This window comes from Ciconia boyciana, chromosome 1 (genome assembly GCF_034638445.1).
Source record: "Ciconia boyciana chromosome 1, ASM3463844v1, whole genome shotgun sequence".
NCBI lineage: Eukaryota > Metazoa > Chordata > Aves > Ciconiiformes > Ciconiidae > Ciconia > Ciconia boyciana.
Window position 1 is genome coordinate 13,798,701 of NC_132934.1, and position 27,964 is coordinate 13,826,664.

At 37.0% G+C, this 27,964-nt stretch overlaps 1 protein-coding gene across 11 annotated transcripts in view; it reads left to right on the top strand.

Moving 5' to 3' along the window:
• MAGI2 (membrane associated guanylate kinase, WW and PDZ domain containing 2) overlaps positions 1 to 27,964 on the top strand; it is a 773,865-nt gene that overhangs the window by 671,901 nt on the left and 74,000 nt on the right. For 7 of the 11 annotated variants that reach the window (XM_072858606.1, XM_072858618.1, XM_072858632.1 and 4 more), the window contains 3 exons: positions 7,945 to 7,976; positions 12,871 to 13,060; positions 23,798 to 23,836. In XM_072858606.1, coding sequence (XP_072714707.1) covers positions 7,945 to 7,976; positions 12,871 to 13,060; positions 23,798 to 23,836 — 261 coding nt within the window. The remainder of the gene's footprint in view (positions 1 to 7,944; positions 7,977 to 12,870; positions 13,061 to 23,797; positions 23,837 to 27,964) is intronic. The other 4 variants (XM_072858626.1, XM_072858634.1, XM_072858610.1 and 1 more) reach the window with 3 other exon arrangements.

Genomic DNA, 27,964 nt, shown 5'->3' on the forward strand with positions numbered 1-27,964 from the left:
ATAGGTGTTTAGTGTCAAACTTTGACTGTGGAAAATAATCTACTCTTGTTGACCACATACAAAGCTACTTGTTCCAAAAATGTATTTCTCATTTCCAGAAATTGTTGTAGATATTTTTATTATTTTTCCCACCTCTAGTACATTTAAGCATCAAAAACTGTCACTGACAATGTTGCATTTGCCTCTGCACTTTTGTAGCTATGATCCAGAAATTCTCTGCTTCACATCCAGATTAATCAGAAGGAGATGGTATTTAGTTTGTTGTTTTTTTCTAGTTTCATAAATTATTTTAAATCTCTGACTGATAAACATTTCACAGAGCTATAGCAGCCAAGCAAAATAAATAGCTGTATGTCCATTAGAATGTAAATTAACTCATTACTATGCCAGCTTCTGACCTTTTCTGATGGCTGTATTCTTGCTAACAAAGACTCTTTGCTATTCATGAAAGTGAAAACTTAATGGTAGCTTGAGATTCTCTGATGTATTTTAGAGGAAATTCTCATAGACGCAGGTGACTGGTGAGGGTCCCAGCTTGAACAGCAAGTACTTCCATAATTCATGACTTTGAATAGCTATCCTTTTTCTAATTATTTGTGAAGATCTGAATATTATCGAAAAATTGTTGCTTAAGAAGGCTAGGTCAGTGAAACTTCATGAACTGCACAAAAAGCACTCCTATGTATAATATAAAAAGCTGAATATTGATTTAGTACCTGATTGCACAGTCAATTAAGTTTTTGTATCAGTTCTATAGACTTCAGTGAGATGAAATCAGGTTTAATTTCCCAAGGTACTCCTCTACCTCCACATCATTTCTGATAAACCTCTCCGTCTCACACTTTATGCTACTCATCAAGAAATCTGAAAGTTTGAAGGGAAGAAATATAGACTTGGACTCATGATGCCCCCAAGTCACCTGGAGAAGAGATAAGGCACAGAAGGTGCTACCCCAATGGGGTCTAAAGATCTGGCTGACCTTCCTGTGAACTGTGCCTTGCTCTTTGCCTTGCACCTTCATAGAGCGATTATCTGTGGGCAGGAATGTATTCTTTCTTTGGAGTCAATTTTCACAGGTGTAGTAGACCAAAGAGAGTGAAAAATAGTGCTGATTTGGACTGGAGCACTACTTCTGTAGCAGTCTCACTTGGGTTGAGATCAGGAGCAATGGAATAGTGGAGCATAAAGCAAAATGCCACCACAAGCAGCCGCTGAGGATCAGTTTGTACCGTTGCGAGTCTCTCTCAGGCAAAACAGTTTAATAACATCCGGGCATATGTATATAGCCCTAAAGAAGACAGACCTATTTCACAGTTTTATTAATCTGAACCTGCATTTGATATAACAGCTGATGACTGTAACCAGCCTTCATCTCAGTGCAGCACAGTGCTATACCAGTTACTTGCCATGCTGCCAGTGTGTAGCCTACTGCAAGGGAAAAGACGCTGGGTCTAAACATATATAAAGTTGTGGGCCTGATCAAACATGACGGGTCATTCATCTCACTCCGATGCGGTCATTCATCTCACTCCAATGTTGATTTTTGGCCCATTGCATCGGGTGCCATCCCAACCAAAGACCGAATGGATCCTCCACAGCATGGCACCGTCACTCTGAAGGACAACTGACAACAGGACTAGCTAACTATGCTTGAAGAGCTAGAGCTCCCAGTCTTCTTACACCTAATCTTTATTTCAAGGTAAATCAATCTTTTGTTGTTGCTAGAGTAAGAGCTTAATACTTAAAGCTGTTTGAAAAAGATGGACCTTTGAAAAAATACTACATGGTAATGATTGATTTTATTAGAAATGGAACTACTAATTGCCATTCCCTATACATCATCTGATATTTTAAATATGACATGACCAATTCAAACTTTTTATCACCTGCTTGTTTTCATAAGTATTATTCCCGTCTATTTTAATTCACTGTTTCCTTTTAGATTTTGTTTACTACAGTATATAAATGAATTGAATTTACTTGTTCTCATTGATTGGGTTTGTTTCCCTGAAAAAGGGAAAAAATTCAAAGAATAATTGAATAGTATATATTTGTTCTATGAATGCAAAAAAAGTCATTATCTCCCCAACCAGTATTTTTTTAATTTTAGCTGGAGGATATTTTGCATCTTAGTGAGTGAGCCCAGTTGTAGCTTGAGTTCTGTGCACCTAATCCAACCAAACCTAGCATACCTGGACAAAAGGTAAACATACAGAAGGAGAAGCCAGATGTAATGTGAATGGTAAGAAACAGTTCCCTGCATCCTGCTAATGGTGTACACAATGAGTCTGAACTCTCACAGAAGTTCTCCACTGTCACATCCATTTGAAGTTAATGGGTATTTGACACCTCTGGAAGTGAGGTCCCAGTGTAGGCAACTGATAGACATCTCAGGGATCCCAGTAAGAGAAAGAAAAAGCACAGAAAAAAAAATCTACTGTTATAGTAAATTTATACAGTAACTTTTCTAGAAAGGAAAACTTTTGCTGAAGTGAAGTGTTGTCACATGGACGTTGATAAGATGCCCATGGAGTCAGTTAATGCTCTGGGAGTGCTCATCAGCCATCTGTTCATTGACTTCCAAGCATCTACGTGAGAAAGGTCTGTGCAGTGCTTGGGACAGCTTTGCTCAGGAAGCCATATGCAACAAGGCTTTTATAGCACAAAAAAACCCCAAGAAGCGCAGCGAAAGCTAATGGGCAAAACACTTGCTGTATCATCAGTGCGACAAGTGATGTGGAGGGAAGTTGACATGCCCTGTACATTGCTTTGGATTAAAAAGCTTTATCTTTGATGTTGCTGAGTTCCTCCCTGCAGCACTACCACACGCCGTCACTCCAGAAATCCAACTGTTCCCAGGCTTCAGTTTAATTATACATACACGTCTGTCACAGAGGTGATCATTAAAGGTCCTGTGGTTTAGCAATACCTACATTAGTTACTTGTGATTTTACAAGGTCTTAAGAACTTTTCCAGGAATCAATACAAAATAGTGAGAATAATGGAGATGAAAATGTAGCAAAAAGCATCCGCATGGCAGCAGACTAATAACCAAAGGCTGGTTTTGTATTACTGACATTATAGAATATGCCAAATTCAAGATTATTACTAAAAAAAAAAAAAAAAAGAAACAAATCAGGACTCTATCTTGCAAATGCTCTAAGTCCTGTCTGATAAGCTGCTTTTAGGAAACTAAACTTTCCAACAATAAATACTGGCTGAAGTGTAAGATGCATGAAATCTGTAAGCATATTTCATGACAAAAGCATACTTAAATTTGTATATAAGAAGGAATAGATACAATGAGTGTGATGTGATTTGTCTTTTGTTATAGGATATCTTCACTGAAAAGGAGAAGTACAGTAAACTGAAGCTGGAATTTGCCTTGATCTGAAAAAAACAACCAAAAAGTATTTTTTCCCCCAAATACATTTGAATCCAAAATCTATTTTCTGTTACTGGTGGTTTTTAGTAAAATTACAGCACAGAAGTCATCACAGGTCTGATTGCCAGGGAAGCTCATTTGGGAAGGTGGTAAATATAATTTAAAAAGCAATGTCAAAAATAGTTTTTCTAATACTGCATTATGAGAAAATGTAATTCTGATTTTTAAAAAGCATATGGTTGTTACTGTACCTCAGCTTATTTATTTAAAATGAGACAATTAAAATTTCGATAAAGGTGTTGGCCACCAGCTGCTGTACTTTATTACAGTTCAGGTAGTCGACACTGAAAAATAAATCATTGTATTCTCAAAATTAACTTTGGAGTAGTATATGAGGTTATGTATTTTATCCTTACATGCTTACACGTTATATTACATTACACGAGATGGTGACCATGGTAGTTTCCTGCTAGCATCTAGCTGAGTAGTGGTGGTTGCTCTTTGACAGAAGCCAGTAACCCCACTCTCCTTTCCAAAATTAATTCAGACCTGTACTGCTGCCTTTACAAGAAGTGTTAATAAATACCTATTTTAAATGAATAGAAAGATATGGGAGTCTTCAGAAAGTGAGCCACAACTTATGTGGTGAAGCTATTATGAGAAGGCACATGCATGAGCAGAAAGCCACTCATGGGAAGAACAGGCTGCATGAAGTATTTTTAGGTGGATCTAAGTTGGCTTTTATTATTTCAAATTTTAGAAGTGTATGTGAATATGGGGGTGAAGGGTGTTTATATGTATATGTATAATATTCTCAGCTACTGAGGTTTTTATAGAAGAGATCACAAGTTGGACAGTAAGGGGTTGGGAGTTTGAGGAGGGAGAAGTGGAAATCTGGAAGTGGGATAAGGAGGTTATAAGAGCTTATGTACTATGTGTGCCTAGTTAGATGTGAGTTGATTAGAAGGTTGAACTCTATTAGTACTGTATTAATACTCAACAGAAGATGAAAGCTGCACTCTTTGGAGAAAAAATTTCAGCAATACTCACACCATGTAAATGAACCAATGCCAGAAAGGCAAGGGAAAATGTGGTGTTGTGAAGTGAAGTCAAACTAAGTGAAAGTCTGCTGTTTGTCATTGCCAGCTGTAGATGTGGCTGCAGGCGGCCAGCACTGTTGAGTATGCACTAAGTACACATTATTAAGATATATTCTTCAGGTGAGCTTCCAAGCATCAGTTTTCTACATGTAGAGGATTTGGTCCTGTACTTACACAGAACAGCATTTAAAGGTGAAAGTTAGAAGGGAGCATGCAGATTACACAGGAAAGTGGATTTTGCTTTTATGCTTTTTCATGTGAAGTTTCTGTTACACTTACAATGTACTACATATGCATTATACTCTTGAATTATTGAATTTGCAGCAATGGTTGCATGTATTTAAATACCAGTGATAATTCCAGACATATTTGGTTCACAACAATTATCCATAATCAGTCTCATGTTGAATAACTGATAATGCCATACATTGTCTAAAGGGCAGGTTTGTTTAGACTGGGAAAAAGGGCATTTAGTTCGACTGAGAATACGGATGTTATGTGAGGCAACATTAAAATTGCTGTGAAATACAGGAAAGATATAAGATAGGGTTTGCTTTATGGAACTAGGCCTTCATGTATCTAGTCTAGCACCTAGTTTGACATAGGTGAGAGACCATCTCATTTTACATGAGGTCTTGGTCTAATAGCCAAATTTAAATCTGAAGAATAATTTTAATATTAGTTCCAAGGTTTGTTACCTTTAGAGATTTTTCCTTCTAACATGCTTTTGTACACATATGGTGTCCTGGTTTCAGCTGGGATAGAGCTAATTTTCTTCCTAGTAACTGGCATAGTGCTGTGTTTTGGATTTAGGATGAGAATAATGTTGATAACACCCTGATGTTTTAGTGTTGCTAAGTAGTGCTTACACTAAGTCAAGGACTTTTCGGCTTCCCATGCTTTACTGGGCACACAAGAAGCTGGGAGGGGACACAGCCAGGACAGCTGACCCAAACTGGCCAAAGGGCTATTCCATACCATATGGCGTCATGCTCAGTATAGAAACTGGGGGAAAGCTGGCCGAGGGGCCACTGCTTGGGGACTGGCTGGGCATTGGTCAGCAGGTGGTGAGTAATTGCATCGTGCATCACTTGCTTTGTATATTATTTTTTCATTATTATTATTATTATTACTAATGTTTTATTTTATTTCAATTATTAAAATGTTCTTATCTCAATCCATGAGGTTTTTTTTTTTACTTTTACTCATCCAATTCTCTCCCCCATCCCACTGGGGGGGAGTGAACGAGCGGCTGTGTGCTGCTCAGTTGCTGGCTGGGGTTAAACCACGACATACAGATATCCAATACTTTTTTAAAATCTTGCTTTGGATCTTTTACTTCCATGGCATCCTATATCCATTAATTTTCTTAACATAATTTCATGCTGTGTGAATAAATATTGCCTTTTATTTGTTTTGAGTGTAGATGTTGTCATTTGTATGTTGCAGTCTGTGCCCATAGCCCCCAAGCTAAATATAAATCCGTGTTCTCCTTGTTTGGGCAAATAATTGAACTTTTTTTAATTGAGGGGTTCTTTTAAAAAATATTCTCTTGATGTATATATCATTATTTATTTGATTTATAAATACTTATTATATTTTTAATTGATAGTAAAATTTTCTGATAACTCCAGCAAAACATATTTTTAGATGGAGGCAGTAAATAAATAAGAAAAAATGACCTTCCAGTTTGACCTGGAGTAATTTTTGCTGACAATAAGTTATGGGAGATGCACCAGTACCAATGGGGAGGGAGTGTTACCTCTACCAATATTTTCCGAACACCAAATCAGGGTAGTAAGTTGATTTGAGATACCTTTCAGCAAACTTCCTTGCAAGTTTCAAGTCTTGTCTTTAGCTACACGGGGAAAAATGCTTTTTAACTTTCACGCTTATGAGCTGTACAGAACAATAGCAGGTAATAAAAAGGTAGCCATCTGCCATCCAAGAAGTTATTAAATAGGTTTCTACTACAGAATCTTTAATACTGAAGGTGATGTACAAGCCAGATCTATACATGATGCCTGTTATCTCAGCTTGAATTTGCAGATGGAAATAAATCAGTCTACTTGTTAATATAGCAGTTTTTATCCAGACACTGTAGGGTCAGTAAACATAAACCTTTCCAGGATTACTTTTCCCAATATTCTTTTTGTTTAAAAGCACTATCAGCTTATACATCAGCATCATAAAACAGCCAGTGTTCTTCTGCAAACGACTCAAGTGCTTTTTGACTCCAAGATTTTTTTCAGTCTAAATGAATTAGACATCATGGCAGAAAAAATTACCTCGTTATCACAGAATTCTAGGAATCTTAAATACTATGTACAAATATAACTCCTGTTGTGATTTGTCTGTAGAAAGATACTTTCCCTAGTGTTTTCATTATTTTAATTTTTTTTCTGGACTCCTTTAGAAAAAGAAATAAAGAAGTCAGTACTACTCTTACAGCTTAATTCGTTTTTTGAATGAAAGATCAGCCTTCCTATTAGATGTCTCAGTTTAAGCCCCATTTCTCTTTCTGACAAAACAGATGAACTCTTTCTTATTAGCTTTTAATCTTACTTAGGAAGGTCCACAGACTTTTTTTTTCACCTGCTATTAAACTGAGAATGAGTTTTTAATGAAAGCCATGCTAAAGCTGGTATTTTAAAAGATGTGACCTAATATTCTTTGAAATGCTTCTTTTTATTTAATATTTTATAAGCTTTTTAACATTGTGCTGCATAAGATAAGAACAGTGTTTACAATAAGTGTTTCAAATCATGTCCTTTTATGAAAAAGACACATCTGGAGTTTTAAACATTTGTAAGCTACAATAGTTGAAATTCATGAAAGCAAGTTATCAATCAGTCAATAACCAAGGAAAAGGAGTTAACTAGTTGTGTGGAAGAGGTAGTCATGTCTGACCACTTGCTAACTATGACAAAAAAACAGGACAGTGTCAAAACAAGCAACCTTCCCAGGACCTGGCTACCTTATCTAGACTGATGAAACAGTTATTTTTCTCCAGGCTTTTCTTCTAAAAAAATCTCTTGTATTATTAGGTTTTGTTGATGGGATGTTCTGAATTGCTTCTTCTTAAAGGTGCGACTGCATTTGACACATCAATATCAGGTCACTTGGTGTCTTATCCAATGTCCACCAAGACATTTGGAAGTCCTTTTGTTTAGTTCTTTTAATGTCAGCCTAATCCCATGCTGTTTGTAAAGTATGGCAATGATCTCAATAGCTCCACTTGCATATATATATATATATATATATGTATATATATTTGCATATATTTTTTCTTAGAAATGATCCCCCATGTTTTGTGTTTTCACCCCTTGTGTGTAGAGAATTTTCATATATATCAATATTATCTGCAGACCTGAATGAGAACAGGAGCATAGACACCACTTAGCCTCCACTCTTTATGCATCAGAAAAATCTGCTAACATTATTTTTTGTTTATTTCAGGTTTCTTTTCTCCATGGAAAACTCCAAAGCCTGTAAGTTCCCTTTCAAAATTATACACATTGAGTTAATAAGAATGACTATCATTGAAAGCAAATTTCTGTAGACTTTCATCTAACCCTCCTGTTTCCAGCTCATAAGACACCTCTCAGCAGTGCCCCTACTCTAGGTGAGACAGCATCAGGGGTGGCCTCACTAATAAGCTCTGCAGATCTGTTGACTTGGAGTCTGCCAGCAGTGGTCTGGAGAAAGGAACATCTCAATGTTAAGATGGGTGTCAAGAACCAGAAATGCAGTGGCTCGAAAATGAGGGGTCTGGAGGAGAAGGCAACAGAAGGTCCCAGCAATGAGGCTGGTCTAGTTGGCCTTCTAGTTGGTGATCTCTTTGAAATGGACAACATGCACTTTTCCTGGTTTACAAGTGGCTTGAGCTTAACATCGTTAAAGTGATTGTTATTCTTACTTCCATTAGTAGAACTACAGCTGGAAATAGTCACACTTCAAGTGAGAGCTTGGACTAGATAACTTACTGAGGTGCCTTCTAACCAACATTTCTGTGTTTCTATGATTTTGACATTAAATCCCAAGGCATGAAGACCATTGCTACTGTAAGACTGTAAGCAATGACTGTATTTATTCTGTTGACACCACAGTATATCATTTTTGAAGTTGTGACAACATTCACAGTGTAAAAAGAAATCATAGGCTACTATTTTTGGTTGTCTTATTTATTTTGGGTTTTTTATTTAGATTGTAAAGACCTTAAAGTAGTGCTTATCTCTCATCAGAGGTACGTAGAGGAAAAAAGAGCCCTGACTCTGCCTGAAAGCTTCTAAGAGCAATAGGAATAACAATAGCAATATTTTTTAAAAGATTTATAGCTTTCTTATTTGGGGGGAGGGGATATGTTGAATCTGGACAACTTCACATCGTCTTATGCTGGATCATGGCATGTTTAATGCATACCAAAATAATTTTTGTAGCCTGTCAAGTACAAATAGTAATTAATCAGCTGATGCAACTCCATCAGATTGCTTCAGCTTGTGGTGTTTTTGATGTAAAAGGCTAGAGGACGAATGCAATACATTGGAATAAGTATTGCATAGGTTTGTTTATTCATCTAAGTAGCAGGACATTTGTGAAAATATATCTGACTGTTAAGCGCTAGCTTGTTCTCACCAGTTTAAGGTTCCTGTCTGACTGGGACATTCAACTTTTAATTTCAAGTAAAAAGTGATGAAATAGAGAATTTGGAACTTACTTGTTAAAGATCAACATTCAAAGACATCCCATTGTGAAAGTTCACCCTTTTTACGTACATATCAAATACATAAATATCAGCATATTGTTGATGATTGTCTGCACAGTTTTGTTCTATAAACAGTATAGTAGTTCATACTCAAGTAGTACTTGCCAATAATCAGAATCTAAAGAAACAACCTGAGTGATGCAGTTTTTCATGCAATAGTCTGAGGAAACCAGGGCTCACAGAATAATATAACACCATTGTGTGCAGATACTGTACCTGCATGCACGCTAACTGTTTACAGTTAAGTCTATTTTGGGGTAGTCTCAGCAAGAGAGTTTACAAATTATTAACTGCATTAAGGTAGTGTGCATTCCTCTGTCTGTCACCACTTTAACTAGAGAAATACTCAGACATAAATTTCTAGTACCCAAGATGTGAAGATAAGATTGAAACCAAGTGCCCCTGAAGCGCTGACTGCCTGCAGACAGTGTGAAGCAATAAGGCCAGCACCAGGAGGCTTAGAAAGCCTTCCTAACACCACAGCACAGCCCTGTAGGTGTGTAACAGGAAAGAAAAACTGTAGATGGCCCAAAACCAGGTTTCTTTTCTGCTTGGGTGACTACTGCTGCCCCCTCGCCTCTCTGGCTGCACAGAGGAGAAGCACCCACCTTTCTTTAAAGCAAAAAGGGGACCACGGGCCATCGGCTGGAAGAGGAGAAGACACAAGTTCCTCTCCCTGAGGCAGAGGCTCAGGGATGGTGTGCACTGCATCTCAGTGTGCTCAACATCCCAGAGTAACCTGGACTGACAGAAATTTCCTGTGGTTTCTATGTATATAGTGCATATATTATATATATCATATGTAATACAATTTGATTAGTGCAAAATTAACTTGAGCAATGTCACCAATCCATCACCCCGATTTAGATTTGATGCCCTGCACTCAGTACCATGCTTACTCATTTCCAAAAGTGCCTTCATCTGCGAGCTAGCATTATGGTAACTCACATTGCAAAACACTATGTGACTATTTTACTAATTGATATGGGTTTGGGAGATATAATTCCCCTTGTGTTTATCTGTTTATGTAACTATTTATGTTAGCAGTATTACCCACAAGTAAGAATTTGCTCGTTTTTTAACTTCACACTTGAAGATTTAGAACTAACCAGCAAGCAAGAATTAGACATATAGGACCCAGTAGGGTTTTGCCAATTGATCTCCATTTTCTTGTCCTTCCTCCAGGGAAAAGTTTGCTCATCAAAGATAATTATATTTTCCTTTCTCTTTTTAAAGCCTTCTTTAAATATTTTAATTTTATTCAGTTTCACATTTTGAAAGAGGTAAGTGTTCTATTTCTCTGGCACTGTCCAAGAAATTAGGAAACTTTCACTTCTAGATAGACAGGGCCCCACATGTCTTTCTGCTTCATAGCGATAAGATAGATAGTTTAGTTTCACTGACTTGTATTCTTTTTTAGATTCCCCACTGAAGGTAAAACCTAAATATAATTCTCCATTATTTTCCTTGATCATAAGGAACTTGTATGGAGCCTAGCTCTCCTTTCCTATTTCGACATAAGGGTCATAATAGTGTTTGTTTCTGGAGACCTTTGAATTTACAATTCCATGATACAATGATAAACTGTATATATGTTTATATATACCCAAGGTAGCTCCTTTAGAGCCAGAAGAGCTATCAGAAATATTATTGTGACATTCATGTGACTTGCCACATAGGCTAATTTACCCAACACAGAGAATAAATTTATCTTGGTATAAAGGTACTTTATAGGTACTTTCCTGTACCTAAGCTATTTCGATGACAACTCAGGTATCTCCATATGTCACTGTATTGCACAGGATCTACATACCTATAGCGCCCTTTTATATCACATCCTAGTTGCCGTCATTTGTATCTGATGAAAAATAAATGTCTTTCTTGGACAACATTGGCAAATATTGAATACAGTATTCCATATCTTCATCATTAGCACTTCATAGCACCAATACTTTCCATTCTCAACTTAAATATCATACCTGATGCATACCAGCACATGACAGTCATCCTATGATTGACAGAGATACCTAGATCTTTCTTGTCTTCATTGTTTCTAATGAACCAGCCCTACTTACTGCTGAAACTCTGACAGAAGCACAGCTTGAATTATAACACTGCTCTGTATAAACAATGAGGTCCCCAACAACTTAAAATGGCCCATATCCATATTCTGTTTATTTTGAAGTATAAAGCTAAGAGTGTCAGATCACCTGGGATGTGCAGAGTGATAGTTACTCAGCATGGTCACCAGGAAGACTCTAAAACATCTGTAGTCCATACATACTTGGTGTGGAAAAAGCCTGATGCTGTTAATCATCAGAATAGAGAGCAAAGCCTACCTGCTGAGCCAAACACCTTCTGAAACTGAGGAACTAAAGGCAAATGCTAATCACAGAATTTGTAGAGCAAACTTGCTGTAAACCTGCAATCATCTTTGATAGGGCACTGCTGATACAACACTAGAAGTCAGTAGTATTTAATCACAGTTCAACTTGTTTCCAAGAGTCATTTTTTGTGTAATTAACTGATTGTTGGGTTATGTGCAAGAACACACTGTTCTGGAGACTTTAACACCCTTTGCTTCAGGAGGGGTCACAGGAAAAGCCAAATATTTGTTTCCTGGGATAAACATTTGTGTTTTGTTTAACTTAGCTTCTTGAAATACATTTGCTAATGCAATTTAATTAGTAGCCAACTCCTTCAAAAAGAAAAATGCAGATCCCCAAGCCTTCTTTTGCAGAGTCTATCACATTATCTCCTTTTTGGCTTGATGTACTTGTGAGAGCACTAAGGGCAGTCTTGGAGAAAACATGGATTGAGGTGGCTTTCATGCATAGACAGTACACTGCTGTGTACTTCTCTCCTGTAAATGGTCTGGAACAGTTGAAAAGCTTATCCTGTGCTTGGGAGTTTGGTTAGATGACGGCAATGTAATTTTTGATATAAGAAAGAAACAGTAGGAAATGAAAAAGACTCTATCAGACTAATGTCCACTTTTCTCTCAACATGTTCTATATTTTATCACTGAACATTCGACTATCACTAGATGCTCAAATACCTGCTGTAGTAATTTTCCCTTTGTTTTTTTTTTCTTTTTCTTCAATTGAAGCTGTAAATTCTGCTCACAGTTACTGTAATCTACTTCTCCCTGGGCAGCTAGCTATTTTCATGCATTCTCAAAAGATACAGCATTAAGATCATTCAGTTGCTACCCAGTCTGGCCACTTCTTTGTTAAGCGCTACTTTCCGTTATGTATTTTGATGAATCTGATAATTGCATCTTCACAGACCCACAGATTCCACTTTTAGCTGAATAACTTCCAAGAGCTCAGCGCATTCTGTGAGAGGCACTCAATATGCTTCAGGGGTAACACTGGACCCTAATCCACACAGGATCATATTATCTGAGAAAGATCACATCTTCCCATGAGCAACAAATTAACAAGTAAATTTAACCAAGTCATTTTATAAACAGCACTACACACACCTTTCTTCTCAAAAGGCAGCAAATGGATTTGCTAATTTTGCAAAACACATCTTCAGCTGAAATCACTGTCTCATTGTGAAAGTCACAGTTTTTGCAAAACTTCATCTTTATTCTCTGTGTGTTTTTATTCCAGATGATGGAACGATGGGAGAATCAAGGCAGCCCTCAAACAAGCCTGTCTGCTCCGGCTATGCCACAGAATATTCCCTATCCACCCACTCTTCACAGGAGTTCATTTCCCGATTCAACAGAGGCCTTTGATCCACGAAAACCTGACCCATACGAGCTGTATGAGAAATCAAGAGCTATTTATGAAAGTAGGCGTAAGTGAAAGCCCTGTTCACCCTGCTGACCATTTAATATTTTAAGCTTTTGTCTATGAATGTGTCACTGCTGACATAATTTTCCGTAATTATCTTTTGTAATTTAAAGAAAGCAACTACAATTCCAGTTAATAGAGGCCATTAGAAATTATTCAAAAATTCTACATTTATATATTTTCCTAGATCTTGCCTAGATTCTGATGTTTGACTTACATAGGTTTTTTTCCATATATTTTTACTCTCCTCATTTTCACTGCTAAATCCTTAGTGAAGAACAGTATATGTGCCACCACATTTTGCTGTGCTATATTTCTTCATAGTTAACCAATGGGAGGATGTGACTTTATCAATAAAAAATCATTTCACTTACTTTCACTTTAAAGAGAAATTTATTAAAGAAATTTCAAATTTATTTGTTTTTATAAAAATGGCTGACAAGTTTTCACATTGTCCTTGGTAGTTAGAAAGAAACCCATAGCACTAAGTCCTATTTGCAGATCTATACAAAAAAGTACTTAGCCATCAAGATTCCCATCTTGATTTTATTTCTCATGTTTTTGGGGGTTATACTACATATTTTTCACAACAAGGGTAAAAGGGGTTAAACTTGTTTACTCCTTATCATAAAGAACATTTTAGCTAAAAATATTATTCTAAATTGTCCAGAGCTTTTGTACTTATTAAGATCAAATCTTCAAAACGGTTTATTTTTTTACTGAAAGCTTTTTCACAGCAGTTATTACTTGCACATGCCACCTTTCAATTCATTTTATAAATTACTTTAGCCTATAGGTCAAATTACTTTATAAATTACACACAAAATATTGCACTGCAGCTGATCCAGATTAGCCCATTACTATTAGCTGGGCCCAGAGACATAGAGATAAACCTAAACTATCATAATCCATGATCTGGAATGTGCAAATTTCTCCAGCATGCAAAGGGATAGTCTGAAGGAAATACATTATTGTCCCAGACACGGGGTTGGTGCCGCTCTTACTTGTCTTGGCCCTTATACTTTAGTTACAGCATCAGCATCTTCTGTTTGGCTTTGGTATTTCCAGTCCCCAGCAGGATGGATATGCTGGAGGAACACCAGGGTTCATTTTACATCAACTCTAAATTAACTCTAATCTAGTCTTTAAATTGCATCTCAGATTCTTCAATTCTTTGCCACTGTGGCCAGTGCCACCATCATCTGCCACCCTGGTCCATTTAATGGAACATCTGTCAGTAGAGATTGTCACCATAAAACTCACTTTCCATAGTCCAAACCATTTTTGGGGGTTTTCATTTGGATTTTCTTATTTATTTAATAGGTGCCTGAAATTAAGAACCCAAGTTTAAATCTAAGTACTTAAATAAACTGCTGGCTTTTTTCAGCAATACCAAGTATCTTATTCCCCCTAAATATGGATTCCAGAACTTACTTTAGACCCCCTATAAAAAGTATTTGATCTTCAATTATAAACTGTTAGGCATAGGAACTAAGCTTTCCAGTGTATTTACAAACACCATGCTGCCCATGCTGGCTGTTATTTTAATATAATAAATATTATTTACTAATGTAGCATCTTCCTCTCCTCCAGATGTTATTCTTGATTGGGTAGGGTACTCAAGACAATGTACAGAGGCTATAAATTTTGAAATTTTAAAACTCTTTGAAGTATGGATCAGGATACAGTGTGGCATAAGCCAAAGGTTTGAAAGAAGTAGGACTAGCTTTGAGCAAAGTTTGGAAATAATTTTCGGACATCTCCCCTCTTTCTCTTTCTCTTTCTCTTTCTCTTTCTCTTTCTCTTTCTCTTTCTCTTTCTCTTTCTCTTTCCCTTTCCCTTTCTCTTTCCCTTGCTCTTGCTCTTGCTCTTGTACATTAAGGGCTAGAGTGACAAATAAATAAAAAGGTTTGCCAGAGCTGAAATGCTATTCCCCAAAGTGCTGGGATGTATGACTATAAAGAGAAATTAAAGGGAAAAGAAACAATTCCATAGTTAACAAGGGTTTTATCTAGTTCAGCACCTCTGTTGAAAAAGCTCTTGTCTTCCTATACTGCTTTAAGGAAAAGAAAACCCTTTGCACATAATTGCTTCCCATATGGGTAGTTTCTAGAGGTGAAGTGTTTTAGCAAAATTCTGCACTTTCCATTCAGCAGAGTCAGAATCATCTTCTGTGGTTAAAGCCATCAAGCCAAGAGTGGAAGAGTGCAGATTACAGACTTCCTGCATTGAAACAAATATCTTTGTAAGACAATGAAGAAAAAGTTATACATGCCATATGTATATATGGAATACATATTTATACGGCATCTTCTTTCATCTTGATCCCCAATATGAAGAGTTCTATATTTACAGAATTGTCCTAAATATTAATGAAAGCAAATAGGCTCAATCCATGTTTGCCCTTCATAAAACTGTGGGAATATAGATCTGATGTCAACTACAAACATTGGCTTACACCCCAAAAGATGACACCTATTACACCAGAAGGTATATTACACCAAAAGGTATATTACACCATTCAATAAAAGAATGAAGTGACTCATTATTATTTATGGGTGCCTTCTATAAGTTTTCTGTGTACTTCCTTGACCAAGATGAACTCCAATCTTTTACTGATATAATCTACTGTGTTCAAGAGCATATGCTACAACAGGGGAAGAACTGATCACTCATAGGTTGGAGTTATGCTAAAGCCTGTGTTTAAATGGTTTAATTGTGTTTGAGTTCTGTCCAAGAGGCAACTGGAAATTGTATACAAGCCTTTTTCAGCCAGCTAAATAGACAAACTAAGAATTAAAAATCATGAAGCTTCTAGGCCCAAAACAAGAAAGTGAGGGAAGAAAAGCAAGACTGCAGTAACCACTCCTCCCAGATTTCCAGCAGTGTCCTCATCTTTCAGCTAATCCTGAAAGCTTTAATTTGTTCTTTTCTGATGCTGGTATCCTTTGAACATTTTCTCTAAGCCTTGATTCCACAGTTCCCAACCAGATCTTTTCTGCATTCATTCATATCCCTTGGTCATAAATAACTGCCTCCAAACATCTCTATTCTCCCTGACATTTTTGGTTCATGAATGCCATAAGCACATATTTTAGAAAATTCAATTTGTCAAGCCTTTGATTGCTTTTATTCTCTACATAGTGCTAGTGTTTCCTGAAGAGAGAAACAACAGGCAGGAAATCCACTGCTGAGTCAAGAAATTGTCATCTAAATTGAGTATATAAGGGGGAGAGTTTCAAGGTAATACACACTTAGTTTCCTACCATATGGTTGTGTCAGGTTGTTATCTTCAGTAAAGACATACCCTTAAAGTGCACAGGAAAAGTTCAGCTACTTTGGGTTTTTTTAAGTACTTTGTATCTCAAGGCAAGTTTGCCTTATCTCCTGGCAAGACCAGAAAAGAAGGAGGTTCATCTTCTAAAAATAGTGCAACAAAGCGAACAATCATGACCTGGAAAACTCAAAAAGAAAGAGATAGTGCTAGATTTTTGTTTCTCTCACAGTGAGACTCTGTTACTAAACAGTTCATTTTCGTACTGCTATAGCTCTGAATTTCTACAGATCCTTTTATCAGAGGATCTCACCACAGTCAGCACTCACCAGGACCTCATCAAAGACTCCTGCTTCCCTATCAAGAAGTTGAGCAAGTTATGCATCACAGCATAGTTCTGTGAGGAGCACAAGTGACATGACTCGAAGCAGAGCAAGAACTAGACTCGAGGAGCCTGATTCACAAGGTTTTGCTCTAGCTGCTAGGTATGCTCATCCCTACCTAATGATAGCAAGAAAGGGGCTTCAAGCAGGAAGTCTCCATGAAAAAGGATGATTTTCATTCTACAGGAAAGTTTTTCCACCTTAAAAACACAAAGGACCTGCATGACCCTGTGCAATAAGGTGATTTCAATTTTTAATGATCACACATGAATTACAAAGGACTACTGCTTCCACACTGGAAACAGTTTCATAGAGGCAGTTCTACCAATACAGCTTGGAGACGAATCAACTGATGCATTAGTACAAAAGCAGAGTGCAACCCGATTTTGTAAGTCATAGCTCCTTGGAAAATTGTTTGTCACGAGTTAGCTGTTACCTGTCAGCTCTTACCTGTTAGCTGTCACCTGCCTCTGCTATCACCCATCAGCTGTGCTCAATAGCCCCAAGTGGCCAAAAAGGAGTATAAAGCGTTTCCAAAGACTGATGAAGATTACCACATCATCCAAAACAGCTGCCTAAAAGCAAAAGAAGGGAAATTATTTTCTTCTTTCTTTGTCTTTCCTTTCTGCAGCTACATCTCTGCATCTCTCAGCCGCCTTTCCTCTTTTTTTTTCCCCTTTACTCCCCCCACCCCCCCTTATTTCTTCTCCCTGGTGAAGAGAACTTACCTAGGTTTCTGCTGTTACATTATTTTGCAAAACTCAGAAATGAAGAAGACGACCTTCTCAAATAACTGGATATTTTCCTTTTCCCATCCAATTATTAATTTAGGCAAATCCTTTAACTCCTTTCTCCTTATGAAAACTGTTAGAGTGTAAGTGACAGCGTGACTCTGCTGATAACCATGGAAGTTAGGTACAGAAGCTGGAAAATGGAACATCAGATCAGGAATTTCCTATGAATGAAAAAAATTATAAGACTTGATATGCACCAGTTGTTACAGCTGTAACTGGAGCTCTGCAGTTGTCATTGGGAGAACTCATTCTCCTGAATTTAACATTTTTGCCTTTATAAATTCTCCGTATCCTCTTTTATATTTTATATTGAACTCTGTTTATCGTAAATAGCCAGTTTATAGCAAACTTTGCTCAGAGGCCTGTGTAGGCAGACATTAGTCAAACAGGAGAGACAAAGCTGTGGGAATCATAATACTATAATATTTCTCTAGTTATAAAATGTATAATAGAAATTTGATTTTATATTCCTCTAAACAAAGCAGTAAAATAAAACATTTTTTACAGCGATTAGGTTACATTTGTCCTTCAGTTAGTGTGGTAGTCCAAGACTGGTGATGTGACACAGAAATGCCAGTAAGAAGAATGAGATAAGCCAGTGATAAGCTCTCATTAAAAGTGAAATCTGAACAATTACAGTTCCACCTTTTACTGGAAGGACAAAGGTTCCTTCCTTCAAAATCTCCCATGTTATTTTCTCCTCTGACCATGGTATCATGAATTTCCCAAGTTCCTTTCAAATCCATCAACTGTCTTATGCACTGTAATTTTTTTTGCTGCCAGAGAGTTAGACAAATTGGAAAAGAAACAAAAAGCAAAGTCCACCAACAGCTGTGAAACATGTAAATAGCAACTGTATTAGCATAATGTATTATTAGCCTTCATAAACTAAGGGTGTTTTCTTATGCAGAGTTATGAATACCTTTCTCTAAGGGTCACAGACAAGCATTTCAATACATATTCACAGGCTACCTTTCCTCTGGAATATCACTGCAGGTATTCAGCACAGATATGCGTTAAAATATCAGCAATAGGAAAGATTTGTCAGACAGTGTTATACTGACTCATAATGTGTAACTTTGAAAATATCATTCTTGCAGAAAAATACTAAGACCATCAGGGTTTCCTAAATTTGATACTCATGGAACATAAAAAAAATATTAAGTGTATAGAACTGAATGCATTATCACCTGAGGGGGTCTATAGCATAGTCTACAGCTAAGCAGAATTTTCTTGTCAATGCTTGTTGGCTGAAGACCTACACAGTCACAGTCTTAAAAACGGAAGAAAATTTTTCACATAACTGTTACTGCAAATTTTTTCAGACAGTATGTTCCTGACAAAAATTTTGCTTCTAACAATTGTTCCCATTTTCACTCATCTCTAGTCTAAAAAAATTCACATTCTGATTATGGTACTTTAAAAAGATATATACATATATGTTCGTATGTACATATATGTAGCACTATGATAGTGTTAAATATATAGTATTCTGAAATATTATATAAATATAAAGGGGGGTTTTGTATGGGTAAAGGGTTTGGGACTATAAATTCAGAAAATTAGGTTCTAGTTTCAAATCTTCCTTGAGGTCAGTTTGCCATACCTTTCAGTATTTCTCTTCAGTCGTTACTGTCCTTTATATCAGTAAGACATGCCTGCCTTCACTTAGTAAATAAAAGTTTATTGGGAAAATACTAATTATTACATATTATCATCAAACTACTCCTTGACCTAGAGCAATTGAGTTATAGGAAGGTAATTTCTCAAAATACTTTCCAAACAGTACAGGTTGTTGTTTTCCTTGCATCTATTGCTACCCCAAGCAACAGCAAGGAGAAGGTCTAAGAACTTATATTACTAAATGAATGTAACCCTTTTTTTTAATAACAGATGATAGATTACAAAAGGAGAGGAAATTTAGCAGACCAACGTCAAATAATTTTGTATTGTTCATCACTGCAGAAAGAGTTACTCGCCACGACAAAATGGATTTGTTGGTTATAAGAACTGACAGTGAAACCAAAAGCATTTTCAAATGGAATTATGAGAATATCATCATCACAGTACTGTGGATGTAAAGTGATTCTGATTGCTGGATCGCAAAGTAGGTCCCAAACGACCTATGCTAATATGAAATGTCAGTTTTACAACTGATGGCGGTATTAAAGATACGGTATTCCTTTCTGTTGAGCAATTTACACTTTACTAAAAGGTATACAAATAGATTTTAATTTGCAAAGTGGTAGGGTGTACTTAAGAAGTCAAAGTACTAATTTAAGAAAACTGACTTGTAAGTGTTGGGAAATTGGTCACAGGTGCATAAGACCAATGGGAACTGCTTTGACTATGTGCTGTTTCAAACTGCTGCTTGCCCAGCTTTGGAAAGGACATTGCAGCATGATCATATTCATTCTGCTCATTTGTAAAACTCCTATTTACCTAAACTAGGACTGTGGTGCTGAAATATAAATGTTTCCTAGTCCTACTTTTCTTCCATCTATTTAGCATTCAACAAAGTATGATCCAGAAAATAACGCAGTATGGACAATAAATATTATCATCTCTATCTTTCCTCAGCATAATTCTTCCTCCAGAGAATACCAGTGACTCCACTGGTGCAAATAAGAATACCCTTGTGTCACGTTGTAGGTGAACTGTGCCCCTAGGGCTGTATCTTGACAGCAAAGTCTGGTATTTTCACTATTGGTTTCAGTTAAGTCAGGATTGTGTCCCAGGTCTTGTTTATTGTTTATCTGTTTTCACAAATATTTTGCAGCTTTCAGTTTCAAAACCATGAGTGCACTTCATTTTAGATTAAACATGAAGCCAGATGTGCAAGATTTTTACTATTCTATCTTCTAATAGCAAAATTAACCTTGGCTTTGCATTCATCTGATATGGAAGGAATCCTGATGTATAGCAAGATCTTTGAAATGCAGAGCTGTGTCCTCATTCTCCAGAGCACATAGAGTAGTCCCCGTGGTGGAGATTTTTTTCAGTTAGTTACATAGAAGTAGCAGTTCAGAAGAAGGCTTCTTAGTTTTACTTTCCCGACTCTTGTTTCTAGGACAGGTTAGCTGAACTAAAAAAATTAATGCAGCAAATTTACCAAGTATTTTATTATTCATTCAAGCTGTACTTTGTAATTATTTCATTCCTATTTCACATTAAAGTCTACAACTACTCATGTCAATGCAGCCTCAGAAGTTCAACCAAAAAGGCTTCATACAGAGAATACGGAAATCTTATGTCAACATTTTAAAACTTTCTCCACTTTGAATGCCCGTCCATGGTGGCAGTGTTGGGTAGTCTGGTCTCTTTGTCCTGGCCTCTGCAAACATGCCTTCTGCTGACTCATTTCTTAAGAGGTGGAGGCAGGAGGTTTAACATAGTAAAAGTTTAGAAAACATCAAAATGAATTTAATAATAAGTAAATAGAAAGTTTCAAATTGCCTTGTGTAAAGGTTAGTTTCCTATGAAAACTCATTGACAGTTTTTTATAAACAAAGCTTGCTAGAGCCTCTCAGTATTTTGGTAAAATTACCAGTTCAATCAGTTTGTTCTTAGCAGATACAAGGCACCAGGATGCGCACAAATGATGTGCATTCTGCTTCGCCGAGGACCAGTCCCAGCAGTCCTTCCTCTTCATTTGGAAGTTGCTGTTCTGTAGGGTCTTTGAGCCCAGAACTATGTGAGTTTTGAAAAGAACTACCTATATTGCTGCATTTGACATAGGGAGACATTGCTAATAAAGTCCCTTCTTATATGTTAAATGTTCTTCACAGACCTTTCCTCTGTTGAAGTTTTCTACTAGTTGCTAACAGTTTGCCTATCACATGAGCACAGCTATTTAGAGGTTATATTCTATTTTTCAAAGTGTCAGTGACATAATTACAAATATCCTGTACCGCACACAGACCCAGACTGCTGACAGCAGATTCTTCCTAAAATGAACACTGCTTTGCTGTAGTTACCAAAAATACAAGTCTGCACTTATCTTTCTGGTGATCGTATGTTTAAGAACTTTAAGGTTTGATTCAACACTTCTAGATTAGCACAGTTCCAAGTTTCTTGTGTGTGAATTCCTAAACTACAATGAAAACAAATGCTAGATGCTGAATCGTTGATTACAAGATGATAATTAACACCATGAGACTCTGTTTGAAGTTCTACAAGGCAAAGAAAAGAGACCTATCCAGGAACAAAAGCCAGGTCAGACTTAATGAGATTAGCTTGGAAGGAAAATACCTCATTGACAGGCACTTTTGCTTGACCACAAACAATAGTTTACAAAAAGATACTGCCAACTTACTTAAAATATATGGCTATCTTAACATAGCAAGTTGTTTCCTAATTTGTCACAGTTTGAGCATGGTTGTGCTTCTTTCACGGTTCTGCTTGAGGCCAATTCTGGGCGATATAGGGTGACTGCAAGCAGAAATGGAAACACAGAATGACCCAATCTTACAGCAGCTCCAAAGAGTAATTCCGGCTGGATGACCAAGAGAAAAGGCTTGCGTCCTTTCAAACCTAAAAGCTTATTGAGACTATCAAGATGAAATTGCTTTCTGTACATTAAAATCATTCTGTCTCTTTTAAGAATGCCATTAAAATCTTGAAAGGATGTGAGTAAAAAAAATCATTTCTCCAAGTTTGCAGTGGAGCAGCATCAGTTTCAAAGGTTTTGGTGCTCAGGAGTTGTGCTGGTGGAATAATTTACATTTAGATAGCACCTCTCATCTTGAAGGATCCCAAATCACTTTACAAAATCTGAAGTGTGTGAAGCAATTACCTCCTTTAACCACGAAAGTAAAGACGTGCAGCCACCTATAAACTAAAACACCATAGCCCACATGACACAAATCCTAACACAGCTGGTGAGCACAAATACAAGAGGAACACCAAATCCAAAAGGATGTTCCCACCCAGCGGAATCTCTAGCCTGTATTTTAGGTAAGCAGGGTAGCAGTCAGCTGAATTTGAGCAGGTCATATGTAAATACTCTTACCAAAAAAGTCGTGAGACATTCAGTGGCCTCCATCTCCATTTTTGGGAAAATGTCTTTGCCCTAAAGCATTAGTTCAGTATTGACTCAAGTGAACTATTAATTACTCAGCTGCTACCATTACAGTCCATGCTGCCTTTAGGAAGCAGTCCACCAGAAGGCAGGTAGCTTTAGTCCAAACTCTTCCAAAGTGGTAAGGAGCTGCCCACAGAGGAAATACTGTCTTCTCATTTTTCTCACCACATCCACATATTTCCAGAAGACTTAGCCAAAATTTCTGTCCTCCAGTGCATTCTCTGGCTTCTTTCTGCCTGGAACTACCTACTTACAGTATTAAATCCACTCCTGTCTTCCTTCTATCTCAGGAAGATAATATATACTCATATGTTGCAGCACTGTCTTACAGATGCTGATGTGACAGACCTTACCCCGTTTATACCATTAAATATGCATGGTATGATATTCTGGTTTAGAGTCACATGAACTCGTTAGTGCTTTATTTACCTTTTTGTTGTTGGTAGGGCAATGGAAATCACCTCTGGTTTGGGATGTTTTGCAATTCACTCTGGATGCTGCAGAGATAATAAAACAGAAATTCTTAGTCAGAACATTTCAAAATCAGCAAAGGAAGTGTGACAGTGAATTCAGCTATGGACTTGTTCCAGATTCCTCTAATGCCAGCAAAGTAGTTGTATATAAAAATAAATCAGTTATTTACTGCATTTCATGTAGTGAAATGCAACTACTCTGAAACTACCTGCATGAAAAGTAGGTTAAATGGGTTTATCTGCGTTTGCCTTCATGTACAACCGGTTGTTGTTATTGGCAACATACATCCTTCTAGCAAAATCTTGCTTTTCTTGGTGATAAAAGATATTTTGCAATTGAGTTGAATAAAAGCAGTGGTCAAGTCATCTAAACACAGCCATTAAACTTTCCCTTTTATTGCTGTACTTCAATAAGCACAAATATTGTCACTAACTTTCACAATTTTAAACACTAACAATTTTATCTTCATCATAACCTGTGTTATGTTAAAGGAACATTACCATCTTACCATCTGTTTCACCTTGCAGATAAATGGACAGGGAGGTCTACGTCTAGCAGGAATACATAAATGTGCCACCTAGGAAGTCAGGAAGGAGGGGAGGAGAAAAAAAGATCGCAATAAAAAGTAGAAACTGCACTTCAGTATTTCAAAACATAGCAGAGAAATTGATGCTGCATCTTTAAATAACTTGAGAAATGTATTTCATCTTTAATTCCCCATTTTCCTATTCAGAACAAGTGCTGCCCAGGACTGGTTTTCGAGTGGATTCCTCTGGCAAGTATTCTTCAGCCTTCATTGTTCTGTAAACTAGTTGTTCTCCATTTTATGTTTTAGTTATTCTTCTTTCTTTAATCATTTCTCTAGATAATGGCCAGTCATGACTGCCCAGTCCCCATTTTATGTTTGTATGAGCTTTGTGGGGTTATAGAATACTAATTCTAAATCTTTTTATAATAGGTTTGCCTTTTGAGCAAGGAAAAGTATTTCTTTTTCCTCAGCCGGTCTTTGTGTATGTTTTACAATGTTTTATGTGTACTTTCATACATTAATATTCACTCTTTAACATAAAAATGTATCTCTATAGCTCATGCCCAAATCTAAGCTTAAACAATATTTTGTGTAAAACTGAAATTAATTCTATCTTTATTTGCAAAAGAATAGAACTGAAGTATTATTGCAGACCCACCCATTCCTTGCTCACACCCATATATCTTGTTCTGTAAAAACCTAAACGCAAAAACTTTCAAAAACAGGAGTTTTTTCAGGTGTTTGAATCAACATTGGTCTTGTAAAGTGGCGATGGACTTGTTTAAAAAACAGCAATATTTGATTTCTCGATGTGATCATGTTAAGTGAACAGTTAAAACAGGCATCCCATACAACAAAGGCTGTTTTGGCAATCCCATTAAAGTCTTTTCTAGTCCTACACAGGTTGGACAGACATCCTAAATTAAATATGATATTGAGCTGGTTTCGCATACCCCAGTAGGGTTTATATGTTGAATAACTCTGTTAGCACATCAATTCTTTTTTTCTTTTTTTTTTTTTTTTTTGGCTTTGCTGATTTTTATACTGAAGTCTTTATTTACCAGCTTTTCGTCTATATAAATATCAGGAGGAAATATGCATGTTTTTTAAAAAGCTGTTCATGCTGGAGACCAGCAGACCCATGACTGTTTTCAAGCTTTTCACATCTTTCAAGAGCATCTGAAACTCAGATAAAAAGTTATTGTAGATTAGTGTCAATCACAATTCACAGTAATGATTTATATGGAACAAAAATCTTCATCATCTTCAGCAAAGGAGTCCAAATTAATTTTTATTTTTAGCAGAAAAGTTGAGTACACCCAGAAATACTGTAAAATTGTTACAACAAAGCTCTTCATCCTTGTTTTAAATGCAATATAGAAGAGATTTAATTAAAAAAATTTCCATCTCAACGTTTACAGTATCATCCCAAATACCAGAATTATCACTATAAAAATCACATAGCACCTGTGCAACTTGACTCATACAGAAAATGAATTAATCATCTTCAGGGATATATTTTCTGTACATACTTTCAAGAAACAATTGCATGTACACTTATCAATGTGCAATTCACCTAGGAATTCAAATGAATACAGTACAGACATGTAGCTGAGAGCTGATAACCACATCTTCACCTATGAGATCTCACTATAGTTCAGTAACAATCTATTCTGGTACCTTTACATTTAAAGCAAATTCCCTGTTGTCCAGGAACCAGAAAGCAGAATTTCCCAATGCTCTTTACCATCCTCACTGTGCAGCAATGATCAGATCACAGCTTGTCCAATACCATTCTCAAATTCATGGAAGAGCCAGCTGGTTTTATAACCTAGCAAAGTGAATCTTTTTTTTCTCTTCTAGGCCAAATGATCAGTTAAGAACATTTTCCTTTACACAAAAAGAAGAAACAAAATGCTATAACTATAAAAAAGACAATGAAGTTACTAGCAGGCAAATCTAAAGTCCTTTTTCTAATATAAATGTGCAGAGAGGCAAGGGAGAACAGGGAACATTGTCATTCTTGCACAGGATACCCATATTATACAGTCAGAAATATTGACTTTAAGCTGAAATTCTCCTTTCAATGAAACTGGTAGGAGATGGGACATTCAGGTGTATTAAGTTGACTGGAAGGAAAAGCAAACTGTGCAAAAGACTACTAATTCAGTCTTGGCTTGGCTTCTGTGTCTGCAAACCTATTCATTTCTTCTTACTTGGTATGAACTACAAGGTGCTAATCTAGCTTACAAAGAGAAAAAAAAAGCCGCATTTTCCATAATGAAGTTATATTAACCATCAATTGGCGGTATATTGCAAGGCACAGGACCGTCATTTTTCTGTAAGTATAGGTAATTTTCTTTGTATTATCAACTGAAAATCTGCTCCAGTGAGAAAAAGCAAAATTTAATTTATCTAATGATCCTTTGTGAGGAAAAAAAAGTACCAGAGTGGAACTTCCACCAGGGTGGAAATGAGGTCCACATTCAGACACGTAACTTCAGGTATCTATGGTGTAGTTGTCTCCAGACCAATGGACAGCTGGTCAGTGCAGCTAAAGGAGTCATATCATACCAAGCATGAAAGCTGAAACAACCAGCAACAGCAGTGGAGGAAACGCTCCTTAAGTATACTAGTCGGTAGCTGGAGACAATACGATATTACTGTGAAAAAGTAAGTAAAATCATGGGGTGCAATCCATCCGTGAAATGCTGAATGAGGCAGGTGACCTAGTGACAAAGGCCACAAACAGGCTTAGGCACGCAGTGTCTTCTTTACTGGTAAGGTGTAGGTGCTGTTCGCTTGCAGAGGCTTGCAATAATAGGGAGCTGGACTAGATGACCCAGGGATCCTTTCCAGTCCCATGTTTTGTTTTTTTGGTGGGGCAAAAAGGAATATTATTTTTTAAAAACAGTTTTCAGTGACCTGGTAAGAGTTGGCAGATGATGGGTTCCACAGACTTGCAGCTATTTGGGAAGGAAGGCTCTTCTGAGCAAGTGTGATGGCATAGTCAGTTAATCCAAAGACTTCCAAACTGTGCTCATGGAAAAGTATGCCTATATACAGTATTTTCAGCCTAAACCTTTTCATGGTCAACCTGGCTTACCTATTCCATTCTAAATGGGTAGGAAAACAGCCTCTTTAAAAAAAAAAATAGTACCTCTTATTTTGGAGTCTGGTGCCAACATTCGTTTGGATGAGCTTTGTCAATGTATGTGTTTGAGGGACAGTGTGCCAGAGCATGTATTCTTCACAACCTGACATTCTTATACTTTCTTAATGTATTCCCAACTGTGCATATTCATTCATGTGTGCGCAAATAAAGGTAGTGCTTGGTTTGTGACAGACTGCTGGAAACAGTGCCTTTAAGTGTTAGACCTGGGCTATAGATGGTGTCTATCTACAAAGCCCTCTCTCTAGGACTAAGCCCCATCCTTGTTACACTCAGGCACAGCAAAACAGGTAAAGATAAGGTATCGCTTTCATCTTAAATTTCCTTTGCCTCTCACAACTTTGAAACAACCTTTGCATTAAGTTAACATACTGTACATGCACAAACTTCATTTGTTCTTTTATTCACTGTTGAGACACTTATCAAATAAATTGAAAAAATCAGGATAATAAGCTGTTAGGATCTGTTTGGGTTTGTCTTCTAAATACATGAGAAGCAAGTTGTTAGGGAAAGGTAATACTTTTATTTTACCAACTGAAATATTTGTGATTCAGCCTCACTCATATCAATATAGATTGAAGAAATAATGCACTATGCTGCTGTCTAGAGAGGATTTTTATTGCACGGTCATAGTATAGAGCCACTGCATGTAGTTCTGTGTCTCCATCTTTGCAAGACCTGACCGAAACTGAATCAGCTTTAATCCCAGCCTAAAGCTGGGATCTGCCCAACTCCACAGTTTGTGAGGTGTCCACTTATGGCTCTGGCAGGGGATCTGTAAATGAGAGTCGCTGAAGTACCATGTTTCAGCCATCTGTAGTCCCTCCTCTCCTGAGGAAACACAGCACAACTGGAAAAACTACGATCAGTTTGCTGAAATAAACCTACTCATCCCTTTTTGTCTGTTGGGGTTAGCAACAAGCTGACACTGGCCAAAAGCTGTCACAATTTATAGACCAGAGTGCAATCTGTACGAAAGCCCATTCCTGTTAATCGCTGTCCTGCTTTAGGTGATGAGCCTAAAGCATCTCTGAACATGCAGACAAAGTGACAGTCAAAATAGACAACTTCTTAGTCCTCTAACTGCTTACGGTTTCACGTTATACTGTTTGAAATTTTATTCAAAATTTCTCTTTTGTATTTTGAGGGCATCAAGACTCAAAACAATGGGCTCTTTCAAATGAAGCTAAAGACACTTT